General features: G+C 42.6%; 1 protein-coding gene and 1 pseudogene across 1 annotated transcript in view; both read left to right on the top strand.

Moving 5' to 3' along the window:
• The window catches only part of Samhd1 (SAM and HD domain containing deoxynucleoside triphosphate triphosphohydrolase 1), a 44,113-nt gene that overhangs the window by 22,553 nt on the left and 2,283 nt on the right, over positions 1-19,277 (top strand). The window contains exons 8-15 of the mRNA XM_027421281.2: positions 2,159-2,259; positions 2,812-2,935; positions 5,160-5,251; positions 6,476-6,591; positions 8,989-9,128; positions 9,933-10,025; positions 15,260-15,364; positions 17,100-17,237. Of these exons, the coding sequence (XP_027277082.2) occupies positions 2,159-2,259; positions 2,812-2,935; positions 5,160-5,251; positions 6,476-6,591; positions 8,989-9,128; positions 9,933-10,025; positions 15,260-15,364; positions 17,100-17,237 (909 nt within the window). The remainder of the gene's footprint in view (positions 1-2,158; positions 2,260-2,811; positions 2,936-5,159; positions 5,252-6,475; positions 6,592-8,988; positions 9,129-9,932; positions 10,026-15,259; positions 15,365-17,099; positions 17,238-19,277) is intronic.
• Positions 6,598-8,042, top strand: LOC107977750 (annotated as a pseudogene).

Genomic DNA, 19,277 nt, shown 5'->3' on the forward strand with positions numbered 1-19,277 from the left:
TGGAAGAGCAGCCAGTGCTCTGAACCTCTGAACCAGCTCTCCAGCCCTACTAAGTAGCTCTTACAACTTAAATTAACCCATATTTCTTATCTATGCCACGTGGTGGTACCTTCTTTCAGCATGGCAAGTTCATTCTATTTCTCTTATGATCCTTAGACTCCGCCCTTCTTCCCAGCATCCTCCTAATCTGGCTCTCCTGCCCAGTCTCTTCCTGTCCAGCTATAGGCCAATCACCTCTTTATTTAGCAATGAGAGTAATGCATATTTATAGTGTACAACAACAATAAAAAAAAAAAAAAAAAGCTCCTGGCAGTGGTGGTGCACGCCTTTAATCCCAGCACTTGGGAGGCAGAGGCAGGTGGATCTTCAGTAAGTTCGAGACCAACCTGGAGTACAAAGCAAGTTCCAGGACAGCCAAGACTGTTACACAGAACCCTCTCTAAAACAAACAAACAAGCATGGCCAGACACAGACTTGTAATTTCAGCACTGAGAGGCAGAAGATGACATTCAACATTGACCTCTGGTTACTATGTGTATGTATACACACACATGTACACACAAACACATGCATATGCATACACACCCACAAACACGAGGTAGGTTGAGGAGCAACTATCTCATTTCTAAACAAAAATTTAGCTTCAAAAATACTTTTGTAGTTTTGGTTTGTATTTAGAGTAGCTGTGTAGTACTATTTTAAAGCATAGTAATATGTAACACAGGTATGGTGGTACATGGTTGTTGAAGTCTGTTCCTAGAGAGGTGGAAACAGGAGTAACAGAGGTTAAGTTGTCCTCTCCCAAAGAGTGAATTCAAGATGGGTCTAGGTTACCTGAGATTCTGTCAAAAAAAAAAAAGAAAAAAAGCTGGATGTGGTGGTACATGCCCTTAATCCTAGCACTTGGGGGCAAAGGCAGGCAGATCTCTGAGTTTGAGGCCAGTGTGTTCTACATAGTGAGTTTTCCAGGATAGCCAGGGCTACACAAAGAAACCATGTCTCAAAAAACAACAACAAAAAGGAGAGAAATATAGTAGCATGTACATGCATACATATATGTACACAGAGGGAGAGTTTGTTTTTGTTTTCCCCTAGTGAGGGGAGTCTTGCTCTGTAGCCCATGCTGATTTTGGAGTCACAGTCCTCCTGCCTCAGCCTCCCAAGTGCTGAGGTTACAGGTATGTTACCATACCCAGTGACATTATTATTTTAATACGTGGATTCAAGCTTTACCATTTAAGGAACATTTTTTACTAGTTTGTAATTAAATCTTGTAATTTTTAGAAGCTTTTAAAAATCAAGAAAATTAAAATATTGTTGGTTTTAGGAAATTTATTAGTAGTATCCTTTCAGTGGCACTGGAAGGTTTAATGTTTTGCCACTTATATACTTGTAAAATTTTTAAGTTACATTTTTATTCATTTATTTTACACACACACACACACACACACACACACACACACACACGTCTGCCTGTGGACCACCATGTACATGTGGAAGTCACAAGACAGCTTGCAGGAGGCAGTTCTCTCCTTCCACCATGTGGGTCCTGGGATAGGACTCAGGTGGTCTGGTGGCAGCAAAAGCCTTTACTCGCTAAGTCATCCCACCAGCCCTTTATAGACTTGTTTTTTATTCATTTATTTTTGTGGTGCTGGCCCGGGCCCTTGTACGTACATGGGCTGTATCCCAGAACATCACCAGCTGGAAAACTTGGTATTAATAGGATACCATATACTTCAGCATTTCTTCTTCTTCTTCTTCTTCTTCTTCTTCTTCTTCTTCTTCTTCTTCTTCTTCTTCTTCTTCTTTTTTCTTCTTCTTCTTCTTCTTCTTCTTCTTCTTCTTCTTCTTCGGCAGGGTTTCTCTGTGGCTTTGGAAGCTGTCCTGGAACTAGCTCTTTTAGACCCGGCTGGTCTCGAACTCACAGTGATCTGCCTGCCTCTGCCTCCCATGTGCTGGGATTAAAGGCGTGCACCCCCACCACGGCTACTTCAGCATTTCTTTTTCCTTCCTACTTTAGAAGTGAGAAGGAGAAAGAAAGATTAGCATTCTAACTCAGTGTATTGTTTGTAATTTGCAGATCGATACGGCTTGTTTTGCTTATAAATAGGTCTGTGTCTATCTAAAACCTCCATGAGATTCTCTTGTTTTCCAGTGGCCATATAAAGGACGCCCTGCCGAGAAGAGCTTCCTTTATGAGATAGTGTCTAACAAAAGAAATGGCATTGATGTGGACAAATGGGATTATTTTGCCAGGTATGCACTGAATGTTTTCGGAAACATTGCTAAAATCTTTGTACAAATGTAGCATTAGGACCCACCTGGCTAATCAGAAGTTGGCACTACAGTCCCATGGTGGCTGAAACACTAGCTTTGTGGCCACCATGGAAAAGGTGAAACAGCCTTCCCTTCTCCCTGAGTGTACTGGGTTCCTTCCTGCCCCCTCATCCTGCATCACAACCACTTACTGTCCTGGGTTTCCTGTTGGGCTCTGGTTAGCTCTCAAGCTGAGTCATGGTAGATGAGAGTCTCATTTTGAAGTGGGAAAAAATTCCCATTTTCTGGTGATGGCTCTCCAGTTTTTTATTCTGTGTCAGCTCCCCTCATGTTCTTCCCACTGACTCACTTAGCTAGTTCTACCTCTTTGTGTCCTTCAGTCTAGTCTTCAGTCCCCGGCCAGCCTTCTGCAAACTGCTACAGCCAAAGCCTGGTTCAGAATTAAAAAGAAAGAAAAGAAATGTAGTGCTTGTATTTTAAGGCACAGTTTCCTTGTTGAAATGTGTCGTATCTCTGCTTTGGAACTTCTAGGGACTGTCACCATCTTGGAATCCAAAACAATTTTGATTACAAGCGCTATGTTAAGTTTGTCCGTGTCTGTGAGGTGGAAGAATCTTGTGGCTGCAAGATGAAGCACATTTGTACCAGAGAAAAGGTAAGTTACATCCTCAGAAATAAGAGTGCAGCTCCTGGTCTGACGTCTAGAAATAATCATTCAGCCATTTGGAAAGATCCAGAAACCATCTTTCTTTTCTTTCATTTCCTCCCTCCTTTCTCTTCTCTCTTTTGATTTTTTTTTTTTTAGATTGTTTGTGTGTGTGGGGGGGGGGCTATGTGTTTGTGCTTGCTGTACACACCTGTGTGAATGCAGAGGCTGCCCTCCTCTGTCACTGTCTGCTTTATCCCTTTACGTCACTCCCTACACCTTGTGCTCATGTTTTTTATTAGCCATTCTCCTGTTACTGTCTTCCCCAGCACTGGGATACAGCACAAATAATAAAAACCCGGAAAGATGTTGGGTTTCAAGCTGAAGATCAAAAAAGTAAAGCACTAGAGAGTTCTAACCTCTACCAAGGCTGGGGCGATCCTGTCCTCAGTACGACTACAGACTGAATACACTGAACTGTCTCCTGCCTTATACTCCTCTCTTGTGCTGGGATTAAAGGCATGCACCACCATCTCCCAGCTTCTATGGCTAACTAGTGTGACTGCTGGGATTAAAGGTGTACCACCACTGCCCGGCCTATATGGCTGACTAGTGTGGCTATCTCTGCACGCTGATCTTCACGTAAGCTTTATTTGTTAGATCATAAACAAAATATCACCACAGGTGCACAAAAGACCACACCAGCTTATTATGTAGATGCTGGGATCCAAACTCAGGTTCTCATGGTTGTGCAGCAAGCATTCTTTTAACTGGTAACTTCTCTATAGCCCCACAAACTCGTCGTTTAAGAAAGATTTATTATTATTTTAATCACGTGTATATGTGTCTGTGTGTGGGTATGTGCACATGGGTGCAGGTTTCCCCAGATGCCAGAAGAAAGTATCATATCCCTGGAGCTAGAATTACAGGTGGCTTGGTGTACGCAACATGGGTGCTAGGAGCCAGACTCAGGCCCTCTGCAAGAGTAGCACAGACTCTTAACTGCTAAGCCGTCTCTCTAATCCTTCAAACCCTTCTTAATGCTTATTATTTGTTAAGTGCCGTGAGACTTTTTTTTCACTCTATTACATTGTTAAATAATAACAACAATAATAAAATTAAACGCAACCTTTTTTGAGTCTTATACTGGGTAGGCTTTAAGTGCTTTTTGTAGATCAACTCAATCTTTATCACCCTATGGTATAGTACTATTAATATTTCAGTCCGTGTTCTGTTACTATAACAGAATACCTGAGCCTGTGTAATTCATAATGGAAAGAGGTTTATCCAGTTTGTAGTTGTAGAGGAACATGGTAATAGCATCTGTTCTGCTTCTGGTATGGATGACACACTGCCCCGTGCATGGTGAAAGCCAGAAGTGCAAACAAGGAAGGTGCTAAAGAGAGGGAGGGGCAGTGCCAGGCTGGCTTTCTATCAGCCTGTTCTTCCCACAAACTAATCTGGTCATCTCATGGGATCGGAGCCCTGATAACTTAATCACCTCTTGAAGGTCCTCCCTCTCTCACCACCTTTACTTTGGAGACTGAACTTTGATGTGATTTTTGGTGGGGCAAGCCATACTTTACTGTTAACTAGTGAGCAAAGTGAGGTGTGTAGAAGAGACGAGCTAAATAAGTAAGAAAACTGGAATTTCAACCCCTTTAGGTCCTTATTAGATGATGCCTTAGGGTTTCTGTTGCTGTGAAGAGACTCCATGACCACGGCAACTCTTATAAAGCAAAGTACTTAATTGTGGTGGCTCATTTATATTTCGGAGGTTCAGTCCATTATCATCATGGTGGGACATGTTGGTGTGCAGGCAGACCTGGTGCTGAGACTCCTACGTCTCGTAGGCAACAAGAAGTGGTCTGCAACATTGGGTATGGCTTGAGCATATATGAGTTCTCAAAGCCCAACCCCCACAGTGACGCACTTCCTCCAACAAGGCCACACCTGCTAAGAGTGCCACTCCCTTTGGGGGCCGTTTTCTTTCCACCACAATGATACTCATATAACTTAAAAAGTAGTATAGAATTCTGCCATAGGAAAGTCTTTTTATGTTGGCCCTTTAATCCCAGCATTCAGGAGGCAGAGGCAGATGGATATCTGAGTCCAAGACCAGCCTGGTCTACATAATGATTTCCAGGACAGCCAGGGCCACATAGTGAGACCCTGCCTCTAATAAAGTTTAACATACTCTGATCCTTGCATTACCGTTTCTGTTCCCTTGCAGGAGGTTGGGAATCTGTATGACATGTTCCACACACGCAACTGCTTACACCGCAGAGCTTACCAACATAAAATCAGCAACCTCATCGATATAATGTAAGAACGTCAGTGTTACCTCTTTATAAAAGTTTGCATGATGCTTTGCCCTGTTAGCGTTCTCAGCTCAAGCTGTGCAGTCTAAAACGACTCCCTTAAAAGAAGGCTAGCATAGAGTAAACTTAGGAGGAGGGAGAGGAGGAAAATGGATTCGATGATCAGGTAGATGGAGAAAGAGGAGCTGGCTTACGCTAGACATGAAGAGGTTGCCAGAATGGCTCAGGATCCCCGTGCAGGAAGTTACATACAGCTGTTATTCATGGAGGCAGTGAAACATTAGTAGCTGACATTGTAAATTAAAAACAAAATTAATATTTATACTAATTTCTGCCTTTATCCTGTCAAATGTTTTTCACAGTTAGTAGCAAATAGGAATTTCATCTTTTTCCATGATCTGGTCAGAGCTATAGCCAAAAAGTACACACAGTCTCCACATGAGAAGTTTCCTTTCTTTGTTGTTGAGACAAGATCTCATACTTATAGCCCTGATAAGTCTGGAACTCATTATATAGCCCAAATTAACCTCAAATTCATGATTCTCTGGCTTCTGCCTCCAAGGTACTGGGATCCCAGTCATAAACCACCACATTTGGTTCCATAAGAGTCGTAACCTCAGTCAGAAATTAGGTGTAGCCAGGTATGGTGGCACCCCTTTAATCCCGGACTAGGAAGGCAGAGGCAGGTGCATCTCTGTGAGTTCAAGACCAGCCTGGTACATAGTGAGTACATAGGACAGCTAGGGCTGTAGTCACAAAAAGCAAAAAAAACAAACAAAAATAGATATAAAGCTTAATATGATAGCAGATGTCTTCAATGGCACTTGGAAGGCGAGACAGAGTTCAAGGTCATTCTCAGGTATGTAGCATCTTTGAAGCTAGCCTGAGCTACATGAGACCGGTCTCAAGAAAAAAAGAACTAAAGTAATTTTGTTTCCAGTTCAGAGTCAGAGAGCCTTTGTTTCAAAGCTTCTTCTGAACTTGTTTAAAGGAAAATTATCTTATTTCTGCTTCTATAAAATTGGAGCTGAATATACTTAGTATTGAAAAACTAAATGAGATAAGGTCTGTAAAGCTCTACCTTCGTGTCATTACAAAGATATTAATGGACAGCTGTCTTTGAACATCATACCTCAAGATTTTGTTTTCTTAAACTGGAAACGTCCTTTTGAGCAAGGTGTAAAGCGAATCTTCGAATGACCTTGTGTGTTTATAAAATGATCTTTAGGATCACAGAGGCCTTCTGCAAAGCAGACCCCTACATGGAGATTCTGGGGGCCAAGGGGAAGAAGTTCAGTATTTCTACAGCCATTGATGACATGGAAGCCTTCACCAAGCTGACGGGTAAGAACTCGGGCACACACATGTCCGTATCAGATGTCAGCTGCCCTTGTGGGGATAGAGAAGATTATGAGAAGCAAGTGCATGCAAGTGTGAAATTGCGAGATAATAATTCTTAAGGTAGGTGTAGTGTGTCGGAAATGCTTAAATGAGGCACAGTACCTCTTGTATACTTATTGTTAGTTAATACAACTCAGTTAATACCAAAATCCTCCCCCCTAAAAAAAAAAAACCAACCAAGCCTTGTCATCACTGACCCCAGTGGCTGAAAGATTGTTGGTTAGCATACAGTTTCAAACCCATCACACTGTCCTAGTAGACAGGAGTTGGGGGTAAGGCCTGGGTCCAGTCCCAAAGAGTTTACAATAGAGAAATCTTAATCATCCGATCAGATTTAACAGTAGTTGTCATGGCTCCCTGATCTGTTCTAAAGGTCAACATCCTGGAAGATGGGAGGGGTTATTCTAGTTCTAGATTTTATTTGTTTTTGTTTTTGTGAGACAGGGTTTCTCTGTGTAGCTTTTGGAGGCTGTACTGGAACTAGCTCTGTAGACTAGGCTGGCCTCAAACTCACAGAGATCTGCCTGCCTCTGCCTCGAAAGTGCTGGGATTAAAGGCGTGCGCCACCACCGCCTGGCTAGTTCTAGATTTTAAAAGACTAAAAGTGTGTGACCATTAATTTTATCCATATATTTGCTGGATTTCCCTATTGCCAGTAATGAAAATCCTTAAGTTACATTATGAAGACAAGTAAAAAAATAAAAAATCTCTCTTAAATTTCTGATGTGTTTATGTTTTAAAAGGTGTTCTTGTTCTTGGTAGGTAGATACTGTGATATCATAATGTTTCATCAGAAAATTATATATACACAGCCAGATGCAGGGGCTCACATTCAGGAGGATGAATGGTAAGACCAACCTGAGTTATATAGTGAGCTCAAACCACCCTCAGAGTAAAATCTTCTCTCAAAAAAAGGAAAGCAAGGCTTTCTGCATCTATATCGCTCCCACCAACATGGTGAACGTTCCTAAGACCAGCCGGACGTTCTGCAAGAAATGTGGCAAGCACCAGTCCCATAAAGTGACATAGCACAAGAGGACCAAGCACTCTCTGTATGCCCAGGGAAAGCGCCGTTATGACAGGAAACAGAGTGGCTATGGTGGGCAGACTAAGCCTATTTTCCGAAAAAAGGCTAAAACTACAAAGAAGATTGTGCTGAGGCTTGAGTGTGTTGAACCCAACTGCAGATCTAAGGGGATGCTGGCTATTAAGAGAGGCAAGCATTTTGAACTGGGAGGCGATAAGAAGAGAACGGGCCAAGTGATCCAGTTCTAGGCTGCTCTTGTTATGAAGACAATAAAATCACAGTAAAAGAAAAAAAAAAAAGAAAAAAAAAGGAAAGCAAGGGCTGGATAGATGGCTCATCAGTTAAGAGCACTGATTGCTCTTCCAGAGGACCTAGGTTCAGCACCCACATGGCAGCTCACAACTGTCTGTAACTCCAGTTCTAAGGGACCTGACACTCCACACAGACATACATCCAGGCAAAACACCAATGCACAGGGGCTGGAGAGATGGCTCAGAGGTTAAGAGCACTGACTGTTCTTCCAGAGGTCCAGAGTTCAATTCCCAGCAACCACATGGTGGCTCACAACCACCCTGAGTGAGATCTGGTGCCCTCTGCTGGCATGCAGGCAGAAGACTGTATACATAATAAATAAATAAATATACCAATGCACATGAAATAAAATAAATAAATTACTAAGAAAAGAAAGTTAAGAAAATTGTATGCAAATAGAGTTCTTTTATGGAAAAAATGATAATAATGAATTTGGTTGAAGGCTATTTTAATTGAAAAATTTTTAAAGAAAATTGAAAAAAGACAAATGCAGAAAGTTTTTCCCTTCTGTTATCATCATAGAATAAAATATTTTAAAACTTAAAACTTTTAATAAGTCAGTTCACAAAATTCCATGTACTCACCACTTAGCTTCAACCATTATAAACACACAGCGATTTTTTTCCACCTACCTCCTGCTGACAAGCATTGGGCTATTTTAAGTAGATCATAGACATAATTTTGTTTGTAAATGTTTAAGGCCATTTAGGGCTAATTAGCAAAACCTTGTCTCATTTACAAAAACAAAAACCCAACAATACTAAGTAACTATGTACTGCTGCCCCAGGTCAAGCTATCGGTTCTAGTGCACTCTTAGTTCATCTCACACAGGGGAGGGTTTCCCACTTCTGCACTTGCTTTCTTTTCCTCTTATTGGCATCTTTGTTTTTTATTCACACAATGATAATGCTGTGCCTGGTTAAGACTATTTCAGGACCACAGTGGAGTGTCTTTAAATCCTACTGCCGTTTTAATGTGAGTGAATTTCATCATATTGACAGATAACATTTTCCTGGAAATTTTATACTCTACTGATCCAAATTTGTCTGAGGCAAGAAATATTTTAAGGAACATCGAATGCCGTAATCTATACAAGTATTTGGGTGAGACCCAGCCAAACGGTCAAGACAAGATTACAGGGGTAAGTTGAGTCATCGGCTATCCTGCTATTAGCAGAGGGTTATCCCAGTCTCTGTCCTCAATAAGAAGCCATTAGTCTATCACAGTAACCATGCTTCCTGGGTATTCTTGTTTAATCTTCACAGTATTCTTGGGCCTGTTTACCAGACGAGAAACTGCAGCTGGATGGTGATAATAAATTCCTCATGAAAGCAGTCAGACAGGGTTCAAAGGCAGGTCTAAGCAACTATTAGTGTTTGCTCTCACATTCAATAAGGGCCTGTGTGAGCTTCACTAAGGCTCTGAGAGCCCACTTTATCTGTAGTTGACCCTTGAACAATGATGGTTAGGGGCACTTGACACAGAGCAGTTAAAAACTGACCTTTAACCTTTGACTCTCCAGAAATTTAACTACGCACAATCTGTCATTGCCCAGGAACCTTACCAGCATCGTAACAGTTAATTCCATGGCTTTTGTGTGCTATTTGATTTATATGTGGCCAAAAATACAGAAGGATTGAGAAAGATGAGCTTGCTGCTGTATGCAGTTTACTGGTGAGATGTGGGATAATGTCACAGGGGCAGCTGACAACACTAGTCACTGCAGAAGCAGCAGGAGGTAGCTATGAATAGATGGATTCCATATTCCTTCCAAATTGTGGTGGTTGTTTTTGTTTGTTTGTTTAATGAAAACTACCCAGTTTGTTTCCAGGCTAGCATGTCTTGTTGGGGTATCTCTGTTTTTCTTGGTGAAGAAGGAACATAACCATGGTACAAGTACTTAATGACAAACTGAATCCTAATTGGGAAGTCTCATCTCTTCTAGGAAGAATATGATCAGCTTCCCCGAGACATTGTTAACACCAAACCTGATGTGCCCCTGTATGCCCAACTGAAGGCTGAAGATTTCATAGTGGATGTAAGTTAGTGAGCCCAAGAATAGATCAAGTGAAAAATTGTGTTTTTGGAAAAAAGCCAGAAAGCCTTCCCTCTGAGGGTGGTGGCTTTTAATCCCAGCACTCAGGAGGCAGAGACAGGCAGATGTGTGAGTTCAAGGCCATCCAGGTCTATGTAGTAAATTCCAGGAAAGCCAGGACTATGTAAAGAGACCCAGTCTCAAAAAACAAAACAAAATAAAACAAAAACCAAGGGAAAAAAAAAAAAAAAAAGACCCTTCCTTCATTATGAAAAACTTGGAGAGTAGGAAGTGGTGATGTCCTGTTGAAATCTCAGCACTCAGGAAATAGAGGCAGAAGAAACACACATTTGAGGCCAGCCTTGTCTGCATAGTGAGCTACAGTCTAACCAGTACTGCATAGTGAGAACCTGTCTCAAAACAAACAGAACAACAAAGAAGCTGGAGAGATGGCTCAGAAGTTAAGGACTTTCTGCTCTTCCAGAGGACCAGGAAGGTCAGTGGCCAGCATCCATGTCAGGTGACTCAAAACCACCTGTAACTCCAGCTCCAGGATCCAATGTCCTCCTCCAATGCCTTCATGTGCACCCACACTCACACACAGACACACATGCATGCACTTATGTTTAAAAACATGTATGCAAAAAACCCAAAACTTGGAGACACAGATAGCTAGAAGGAAGAGAATCATCAACCTCAGAGAGAAAATCAACATTCTCAGTCCTTTTCAAATTTTCTTTGTGATGTTCTGCCAGGATATTGAAATCATGTGATAAATAGCACATTGTATATGTTGATTTAAATTATTTTGGCTGTAAAAATACTACCAATTAGATATTTTTGCTTGCCTACATATATACACAGAACAGTTAAGATTTTTTTATTCCTATTTTCATGTGGCCATAGTGTCTTGGTGTACCCTAATGAAAAGCCCTGTATCCTTCTTGAGTTTTCGTCAATTCTCTGGAGGAAATTCTCTTCAGTGCTCCATTCCTCTGAAATCTCCGAGTGTTTACCTTGTGATTTTACCTCAGCTTCTCCTTTCTCATTTCCTTGGTGACAAATTCTTGCATGAAAAGCCATAACCATCCTTTGCCAAATACAATGAGTGGTCCAGGGAGCAAGGCTCTCCTGCGCTCCCTGAGACTTGGAACGACATCACTTCCCAGCATTCTCCCTGAGCACCTGTGGGCCAGCATGCCCTCCCTGGCTCCCTGTTTCACCAGAAGGCCTGTCTTGTTCTGAGGGCTGGGGGCAATCCCTCACCCTCCTATCTGACTTCTCTCACCCAAAGAACCATCTCCAGATGCATTTAGATCAAAGGTACATAATGCTACCTGTAGCAGACATGAAAGCCACTTTAACCAGTAATCAATCAAGTGAGGTCGATGGGATACAGCAGTGGACTGCTTTACATCAGCCTCACAAAAGCAAAGAGTGTTATACAATTCTGTGTTCATAAACCTACATGAAAACACAGAAGTGTAAGTTAGTACAAGAGGGCAAATTTAAAGTTTATTCTGAAACTGTAATCAACTCATCAATTTTACCCTAGGAATTTGTTCTACAGAGATCATCTCTATGTCCAAACCAGCTGCTGTCTGCTGAAAGCTTTTGGCACGGTTCAATCCTCTCTGCTCTGATTCCTGCCATTATCCTAAGTGACTTTTTTTTTTTTTTCCCCACCAGGAGAAACTCTTTGATCTCTTTTTCTTTCTTTCTTAAGATTTATTTATTTATTTTATATGCATTGGGATTTTGCCTGCATGTCCATCTGTCTGAGGATGCCAGATCCCCTACAACTTGAATTAGATAGTTCTGCCCTGTGGGTGCTGGGAATTGAACCTGGATCCTTTGGAAGAGCAGCTACTGTTCTTAACTGCTGAGCCCTCTTTATTTTTATCCTTAGTGGCTGTGATGGTTGCTTTTCTCATTGATATGAGGAAACGTGACAAAGCAACTTAAGGCAGGACAGGTTTATTTTGTGTTCGTAGTTTGAGTTGATCTTGGTGGGGGAGGGGCACAGGGCACTAGGACTGTGAGGCAGCAGTGTTTACAGTAGGAAACAGACACAGATTACTGCTGGTATTCAGCCCCCTTCCTCCTCCTGTTTTTATTCAGTTCAGGACCCTGGCCCATAGGATGCTGCTGCCCATATTCAGGGTGGGTGTTCCCTCCTCAGTTAACCCTTTCTGGAAACATTCTCACAGCTTTGCCCAGATGTATGTCTGCTAGGCAATTCCAAATCCAGTCATGTGAATGAAAATTAACCATCGCAAGTCGGGGTGGTGGTGGCGCAGCCTTTAATTCCAACACTCAGGAGGCAGAAGCAGGCAGATCTCTTGAGTTTTGAGACCAGCCTGGTCTACAGAGTGAGTTTCAGGACAGCCAGGACTACACAGAGAAACGACGTTTTGAAGAAAAAAAAAAAAAAAACCAAGCCAGGAAGTGGCGGCACACTCCTATAGTCACAGCACTTGGGAGGCAGAGGCAGGTGGATCTCTGTGAGTTTGAGGCCAGCCTGGTCTACAGAGTGAGTTCCAGGACAGGTTCCAAAGCTACACAGAGAAACCCTGTCTTGAAATCACTAGCATAAGTATCTTTTTTTTGTAAGATTTATTTATTTATTATGTATACAGTGTTCAGCCTGCACATCAGAAGAGGGCACCAGATCTCATTATAGATGGTTGTGAGCCCCCATGTGGTTGCTGGGAATTGAACTCAGGACCTCTGGAAGAGCACCCAGTGCTCTTAACCTATGAGCCATCTCTCCAGCCCTAGCATAAGCATCTTGTTTTCTGTCTGCAAAGCCCTTTTCATTTCCTTGTCCCTAGTTCAGCTCATCTGGACACCCTATTGGCTCCTCACTTTCTTATAGCTATAGCCTATCCTACCTTTGTTTCTTTTTAATCAAACTTTGATTTTATGGTCATCATTAATAATTCCATCATTTCTGCAGTTACCACCAACCCCTCACCTTTTGCAACTGTTTAGCAAAAGTCCAAATAACCTAGGTGTGTTGATGCTAACCTCCTCCCTACCTATACCTGGCCACACAAATCCTGTTAGAGACATCACTACTCTGTGCATTCTTGGTCACCAACTTTATCTGGATCCTCTGTATTTTCTAGCAGGTTGAGTACAATTCTCCCAGGCTCCATAACAACTATGTAAAACCATCTTTACTCCATTCAGCCCTTCATCCCTGCTTACCAATCCTGGACATTCACCCTTAGTGAATAGCCCAACATGACCCCATGTTCAGATAATAAAAATAAAGGTACTTATATGCCATTGCATAGGTACTCTCTCAAACTTCAGTTTTCTCCCATCTGTAGCTGTTTTCATCTTCCCTTAGAGTAGAAAAATATCTTTCTCCTAATTAAAGACTTAGCCAGGCCAGGTATGGTGGCACATGCCTTTAATTCCAGCACTTAGGAGACAGAGGCAGGTGGATCTCTGTGAGTTCAAGGCCAGCCTGTTCTATATAGTGTGAGACCCTGTTTTTTGTTTTGTTTTGTTTTGTTTTGTTTTGTTGTAGGTTTTTGTATTTTTAAAGGAGGCTCCTCCAGGCAGTGGTGGCACATGCCTTAATCCCAGCACTTGGAAGGCAGAGGCAAGTGAAGCTCTGTGAGTTCAAAACCAGCCTGAACTACAGGACAAGTTCCAGGACAGCCAGGGCTACACAGAGAAACCTTATCTAAAAAAGAAAAAACAAAGGGGGGAAAAACAAGAGAGACTCAGGAGGGGTGCTCTTCCTACTGTGTTTAGAACAGTACTGCCCAGTGGAACTTACTGTACTCACAGAAAGGCCTGTATCTGTGCTGCCGTTTTAAATGTGATTCCTAAGAGTGAGAAATGATTTTATGTATTCTGTGTTAATTAATTTAAGTTTTACGTTATTGCTAGATGTGGTGGAATGGTAATGTATTCCCAGATACATGAGAGTTTGAGATAGACAGAAGGGTCACCTGAACTGGACAGCATGGGCCCAATAAGTAAAAATAAAAATAAGACATATGTGGCTAGTGACCACCACGCTTGGCGTTGCAGCTCTGGAGCCCATTGTGTTCATCTCTTCTGTAGAGCCCTACACTGCCCCTTCTGTCCTTCCTCCTACAGACTTGCCCATTAGCAGCAGTTAGACAGTCTTCTCTCTGAAGAAAACTACCACACTGCACTCATCTTGCTCCCTTTCCTCTCCTTCGGGGACAAACTCATGGAAAGGCCTTCTGAATTCTTATGTTTTCCTCTAGATATAAGCAAATGTACCCCTTATCCAAAATCTGAAACCTGAAATATAAAATGTTACAGAATCTAGAGCTGGGAATTTGGCTCAGTGGTAGAACACTTGCCTACCATTCTCTTATATTTTTGGTTGTGAGCCTAGCCTGTAATGGCTGAGCCATCTCTCTAGCCTGCCTATCATTCTCTATGCCGTTAGTTCAATCCCCTGTGCATGCACGCACACACATACACACACACACACACACACACACACACACACACACACACACACACAGAGACATGGGGATATATGCTTGCCAGGCCACAGCTAGGGAGGCAGAGACAACTGAATCCCTGGGGCTCATTGGCCTATAGCCTTAGTGACTTGGTGAGCTCCAAGCCAGTGAGGCCCTGTCTCGGGTGGGGTGGGGGGGAAGTACATGGCATCTGAAGAATGACAGCCAAAGTTGACATCTGATCTCCTTTTGGACATACCCATACACACAAAAGATGATCATCTACTTTCTACCGGTGTCTATCACACAGTAGATATTGCCCTACTTAGTTAAATAATACTCAAACATACTTCCCCTCCACCCAAGTTTCTAAACCAAATCCCCAAAGTTAGTAATGTACCAGAGTTTTGGGGGGGTGGTTTTGTTTCTTTGGGGGGTTTTTTGGCTTTTGTTTGTTTGGTTGGTTTTGGTTTTGGTTTTGGTTTTTTTGGTTTCTCTGTAGCTCTAGCTGTCCTGGAACTCACTATGTAGACCAGGCTGGCTTTGAACTCACAGAGATCCACCCGACTCTGCCTCTTGAGTGCTGGGATTAAAGGCTGCACCACCACCGCCTGGTGTACCAGAGTTACTTTTATTCCACGTTACAGCCTCCTAACATTCCTACTTCTGAACACCCAGAGGGCTCAGTTCATTTCTTGTGTTGTACTTACAATCCTGAGTTCAGTTCCTGTGATTGTTATGTGGTTACTTATTTATTTTATTTTTTTAATTAAGGTTATCAACATGGATTATGGGATGAAAGACAAGAATCCAATTGACCATGTTCACTTCTATTGTAAAAATAACACGAAGCACGCAGTCAAGATCTCTAAAGATCAGGTAACTGGCTAAATAGAGAATCCTACTCTAAGGTATATATTTGGAAAGTCTTTTTTTTTTTTTTTTTTTTTTTTTTTTTTTTTTTCCGAGACAGGGTTTCTCTGTGGCTTTGGAGGCTGTCCTGGAACTAGCTCTTGTAGACCAGGCTAGTCTCGAACTCACAGAGATCCGCCTGCCTCTGCCTCCCGAGTGCTGAGATTAAAGGCGTGCGCCACCACCGCCCGGCTTATATTTGGAAAGTCTTAAAGACAACTTATTGTACATGGCAGTCGGGTTGAAAAGCCAGTGTCTACTGTTAAGAAATAAATGAAGGCACAGTCCACTGAGTCAACTAAGCAGGGACTTGCAGAGACTGAAGCAGCAGCCACAGGGCCTGCAGGGGTGTGCACAGGTCCTCTGCATATATGTCATGGCTGTTAGCTTGGTCTTTTTGTGGGACTCCTTACTGTAGGAGTGGGTATCTCTCTGACTCTTTCGCCATTCCTGAGACCCTCTTCCTCCTGTTGGTTGCCTTGGCCAGCCTTGGTGTGAGGGCTTTTGCCTTGTTTTATTGTTACTTTGTCTTGTCATGTTTAGTCATTGTCTCTTTGAGGCCTGCTCTTTTCTGATGGGAAAAGGAGAGCTGTAGATCCAGAAGAAAGGGGAGGTTGGGGAAGCTGGGCAGACTGTCGGGAGGAGAAACTGGTCAGGATGTATTGTCTGAGGAAAATCTATTCTCAATTAAAAAGAAAGAAAGAAGGCAGGCCTAGAGAGATGGCTCAAGTGATTAAGAGCACTTGTAGCTTTTGCAGAGGATGCCAGTTTGATTCTTAGCCTGTACATGGTGTGTATGCATACATATACACACATATAAATAAAATTAATAAATCTAATATTTTTAAAGTAAAGTGTAAGCCAAGTATGCTAATGCACACTTGCAGTCCCGAATTTGAGGAGCAAAGGGGGGATGCAAAAGGATCAGGAGTTAAAGGCCAGCCTGGTATACAGGAGACTCTGTCTCAAAATAAAGTAAAACAACAATTTAAAATATCTATATCTAACTGGGCACAGTGGCACACACCTTTAATCCCAGTGCTCCAGAGGCAGAGTCAGGTGGCTCTTTGTGAGTCTGAGGCAGCCTGGTCTATCTGATGAGTTTCAGGCCACCCAGGCTAACTATAGTGAGACCCTTTCTCAAAAAATAAATAAATAAATAAAGAAGTAGATATAAATAGATACATGGATATCTGGATGTAGTGGTACAGACCTTTAATCCCAGAAGCCTGAAGCTGCAGGATCACAGGTTCAAGACCTGCCAGTACTATGAAGTGAATTCAGGGCCAGCCTAGGCAACCTAATAAGACACCTTGTCTCAAAATAGGAAGGTGGGGTAGAGAAATCGAGAGCTAGCGATGTAACTCAGTGCAGTGTTTTGTTTGAAGCTTTGGTTATAAAATCTAGTGGGACAGGCAGTTGAAATTAATTATATAAGCTAAATGTGCCTATCTGCATATCTTATATGAGAGTCTATGTATGGTTGTGTCCTGTAAATCTTTCAGTCTTTTAGTAACTAATATAAAATTCTGAGGCATTTTGCAGTAAATAATTATTTTTCCCCTTGGATTATAATTGGGATAAAATAGGAAAGCACTGCAGTGCTTTTAACTCAACATTAAAAGTGGTACCCCAGACCCTGGGAGGCAGCTGGTTCCTAGAAGTGTGAACTCAAGCAAGATCTTTTCTTTTTGTAAAAAAGGTGTCAAAGCTTCTGCCACAGAAATTCACAGATCAGCTCATTCGAGTGTACTGTAAGAAGAAAGACAAGAAGAGCCTGCATGCTGCTAGGCAACATTTCACTCAATGGTGTGCAGACAGAAACTTCACCAAGCCACAGGTGGGTGACGCTTCACATCCTCGAACAGAAAGAGAGAAAATGGAGTCTGAGAGTTGGGGTGAGACAGGGTCCTTCGTAGCTCAGATTGGTCTCAGATTTGCTGTGTGCCTGAGAATGGCCTTGAATTCCTGACCCTCCTGCTTCACCTTCCAAGTATGGGAGTACAGGTATGCAACAGTACAGGAGCCTGGCATGGTTTTTGATTTTTAAGGAAAATCCAAAGCCAATCCTTTTTACCACTGAGAAGTTCTCGTTTAAATTGTAGCTAAATGGGGCTGGAGAGATGGCTCAGCAGTTCCAGAAGACCCTGGCTCAATTCCCAGCGCCCACATGGTGGCTCACAATCAGCTGTAACTCCAGTTCCAGAGAATCTGATGCCCTCTTGTGGTCTCTGTGGGTACCAGACATGCAGGTGGTGCATACCCATGCATGCATACACATAAAACAAAAAATGTAGGAGGAAAAATCCTAAAAAAAAGGTGGAGAAGTGATGAAGAAGGCACCCAATGTTACCCTGTGGTTTCCACATGTGCCTGCATAGTCAGGATCACCTACACACGCACAGTACACATGCATGCATATATGTGACATAATGCACACCACACACATACACACACATCACACACACACACACACACCAAGCATGCATACCTCATACGTATATACAATACACATATATTACACACAACACACATGCACACATATATACCACATACATTCCTACAGTACACATATATCACACACAATACGCTTACACATATACACCACACACACCATATACATACACATAGTTTTTTGTTGTTGTTTGTTTTAAGGAAAAGGGAAATAAAAGCACCGGCATATGTGATAAGTTCCTTAAACCTAGGTATATTAACTCATCAGATGAATTGGCTTGGTTTGTTTCTTGTCGGGCCCTGTATTAGGTACAAGGATGAGGCAGTACCTAAGACAGATAAAGTTCCTCATTGCTCTGGGTCTCACTCTAGATGTGGACCACAAACACGAAAGTAAACAGCAATTGTGTAGCACAGTGAGTGTTTTGGGGTGCAGAAGGAGATCTAACCAGACTTGGTTAGATAAGATAAGCCTGCCCCGGGAAAGCTTGCAAACCAATTCCTGAAAGAGAAAACTCAGCGGCTCTTTACAGGGCTGGCAGCAGGGGCTGGTGTTAGGGAGGTGTTGAGACAGAAGCAACATGGGATGGCTGAGAAGGTAACAAAGAACACAAGGCCTTTCAGGAACAGTACTGAGTGTGAGGAATTTTCTCCCATCCAGTATGCCAGGGGCAGCCTGGAGCCATTGAGTTGGGGTGAGTGTGCATTTTTAACATTTCCTAGAGTTGAAGTCAGAAGGAAGGGTGATGGAAATAGGAGTTTGACAAATACTGCTGCCTTTGAAATGAACAATAGTAGCTCACAAAAGCCCTGTCAAGCCAGATCCAGTGGGTTCAACAGAAGACATTTAACATGGGGTGTTTAAAAAGCTTTGGTAGAGCTAAGTGAACAAATGGCAGACAGTGAGACAATGCCTGGACGATGCCACTGCCTTCTCAGAGAGGCTGAGGGGGCAGGTGGGAGGTCAAGAGCTGTGGTCCCTTCCAGGAGCTGGAGCCATATAATGGTAATGGCTGCAGGAGATGCCCAGGCTTCTCTGCCTTTCTCACCTCACCTGAGAAGCCACTAAGCATGAGGGCTATCAAAGGCCTCTGAGAAGAGCAGCTGCTGTGTTTGAGTGGAGCACAAAGGGATCATAAGTACCTGAGAGTAAATGGGCAAGAGCCTTGTCCCAGGAGGCGGGCTAGAGAGCCTAGCTGCTCATGCTCCCTCCTGTAAGGTCATTATGTAAGCTGAGGCAGCCTCCCCCTAAGGTGGAAGGGTGCATTTGGCTGGATCCTTTGGTAATAGGGCCAAATTTAAGAGGCTCATTTAAAGAGAAAGATTCAAATTCAACAAGTAGTCATAGTCCCAATGTCCCAGTTGTTATTTGTCCCCATGCTTCCCTGTCCCCCTCGATGTTCTCCCCCATTTGCAGACCTGGGTC

The sequence above is a fragment of the Cricetulus griseus genome, chromosome 6 (assembly GCF_003668045.3).
Source record: "Cricetulus griseus strain 17A/GY chromosome 6, alternate assembly CriGri-PICRH-1.0, whole genome shotgun sequence".
NCBI lineage: Eukaryota > Metazoa > Chordata > Mammalia > Rodentia > Cricetidae > Cricetulus > Cricetulus griseus.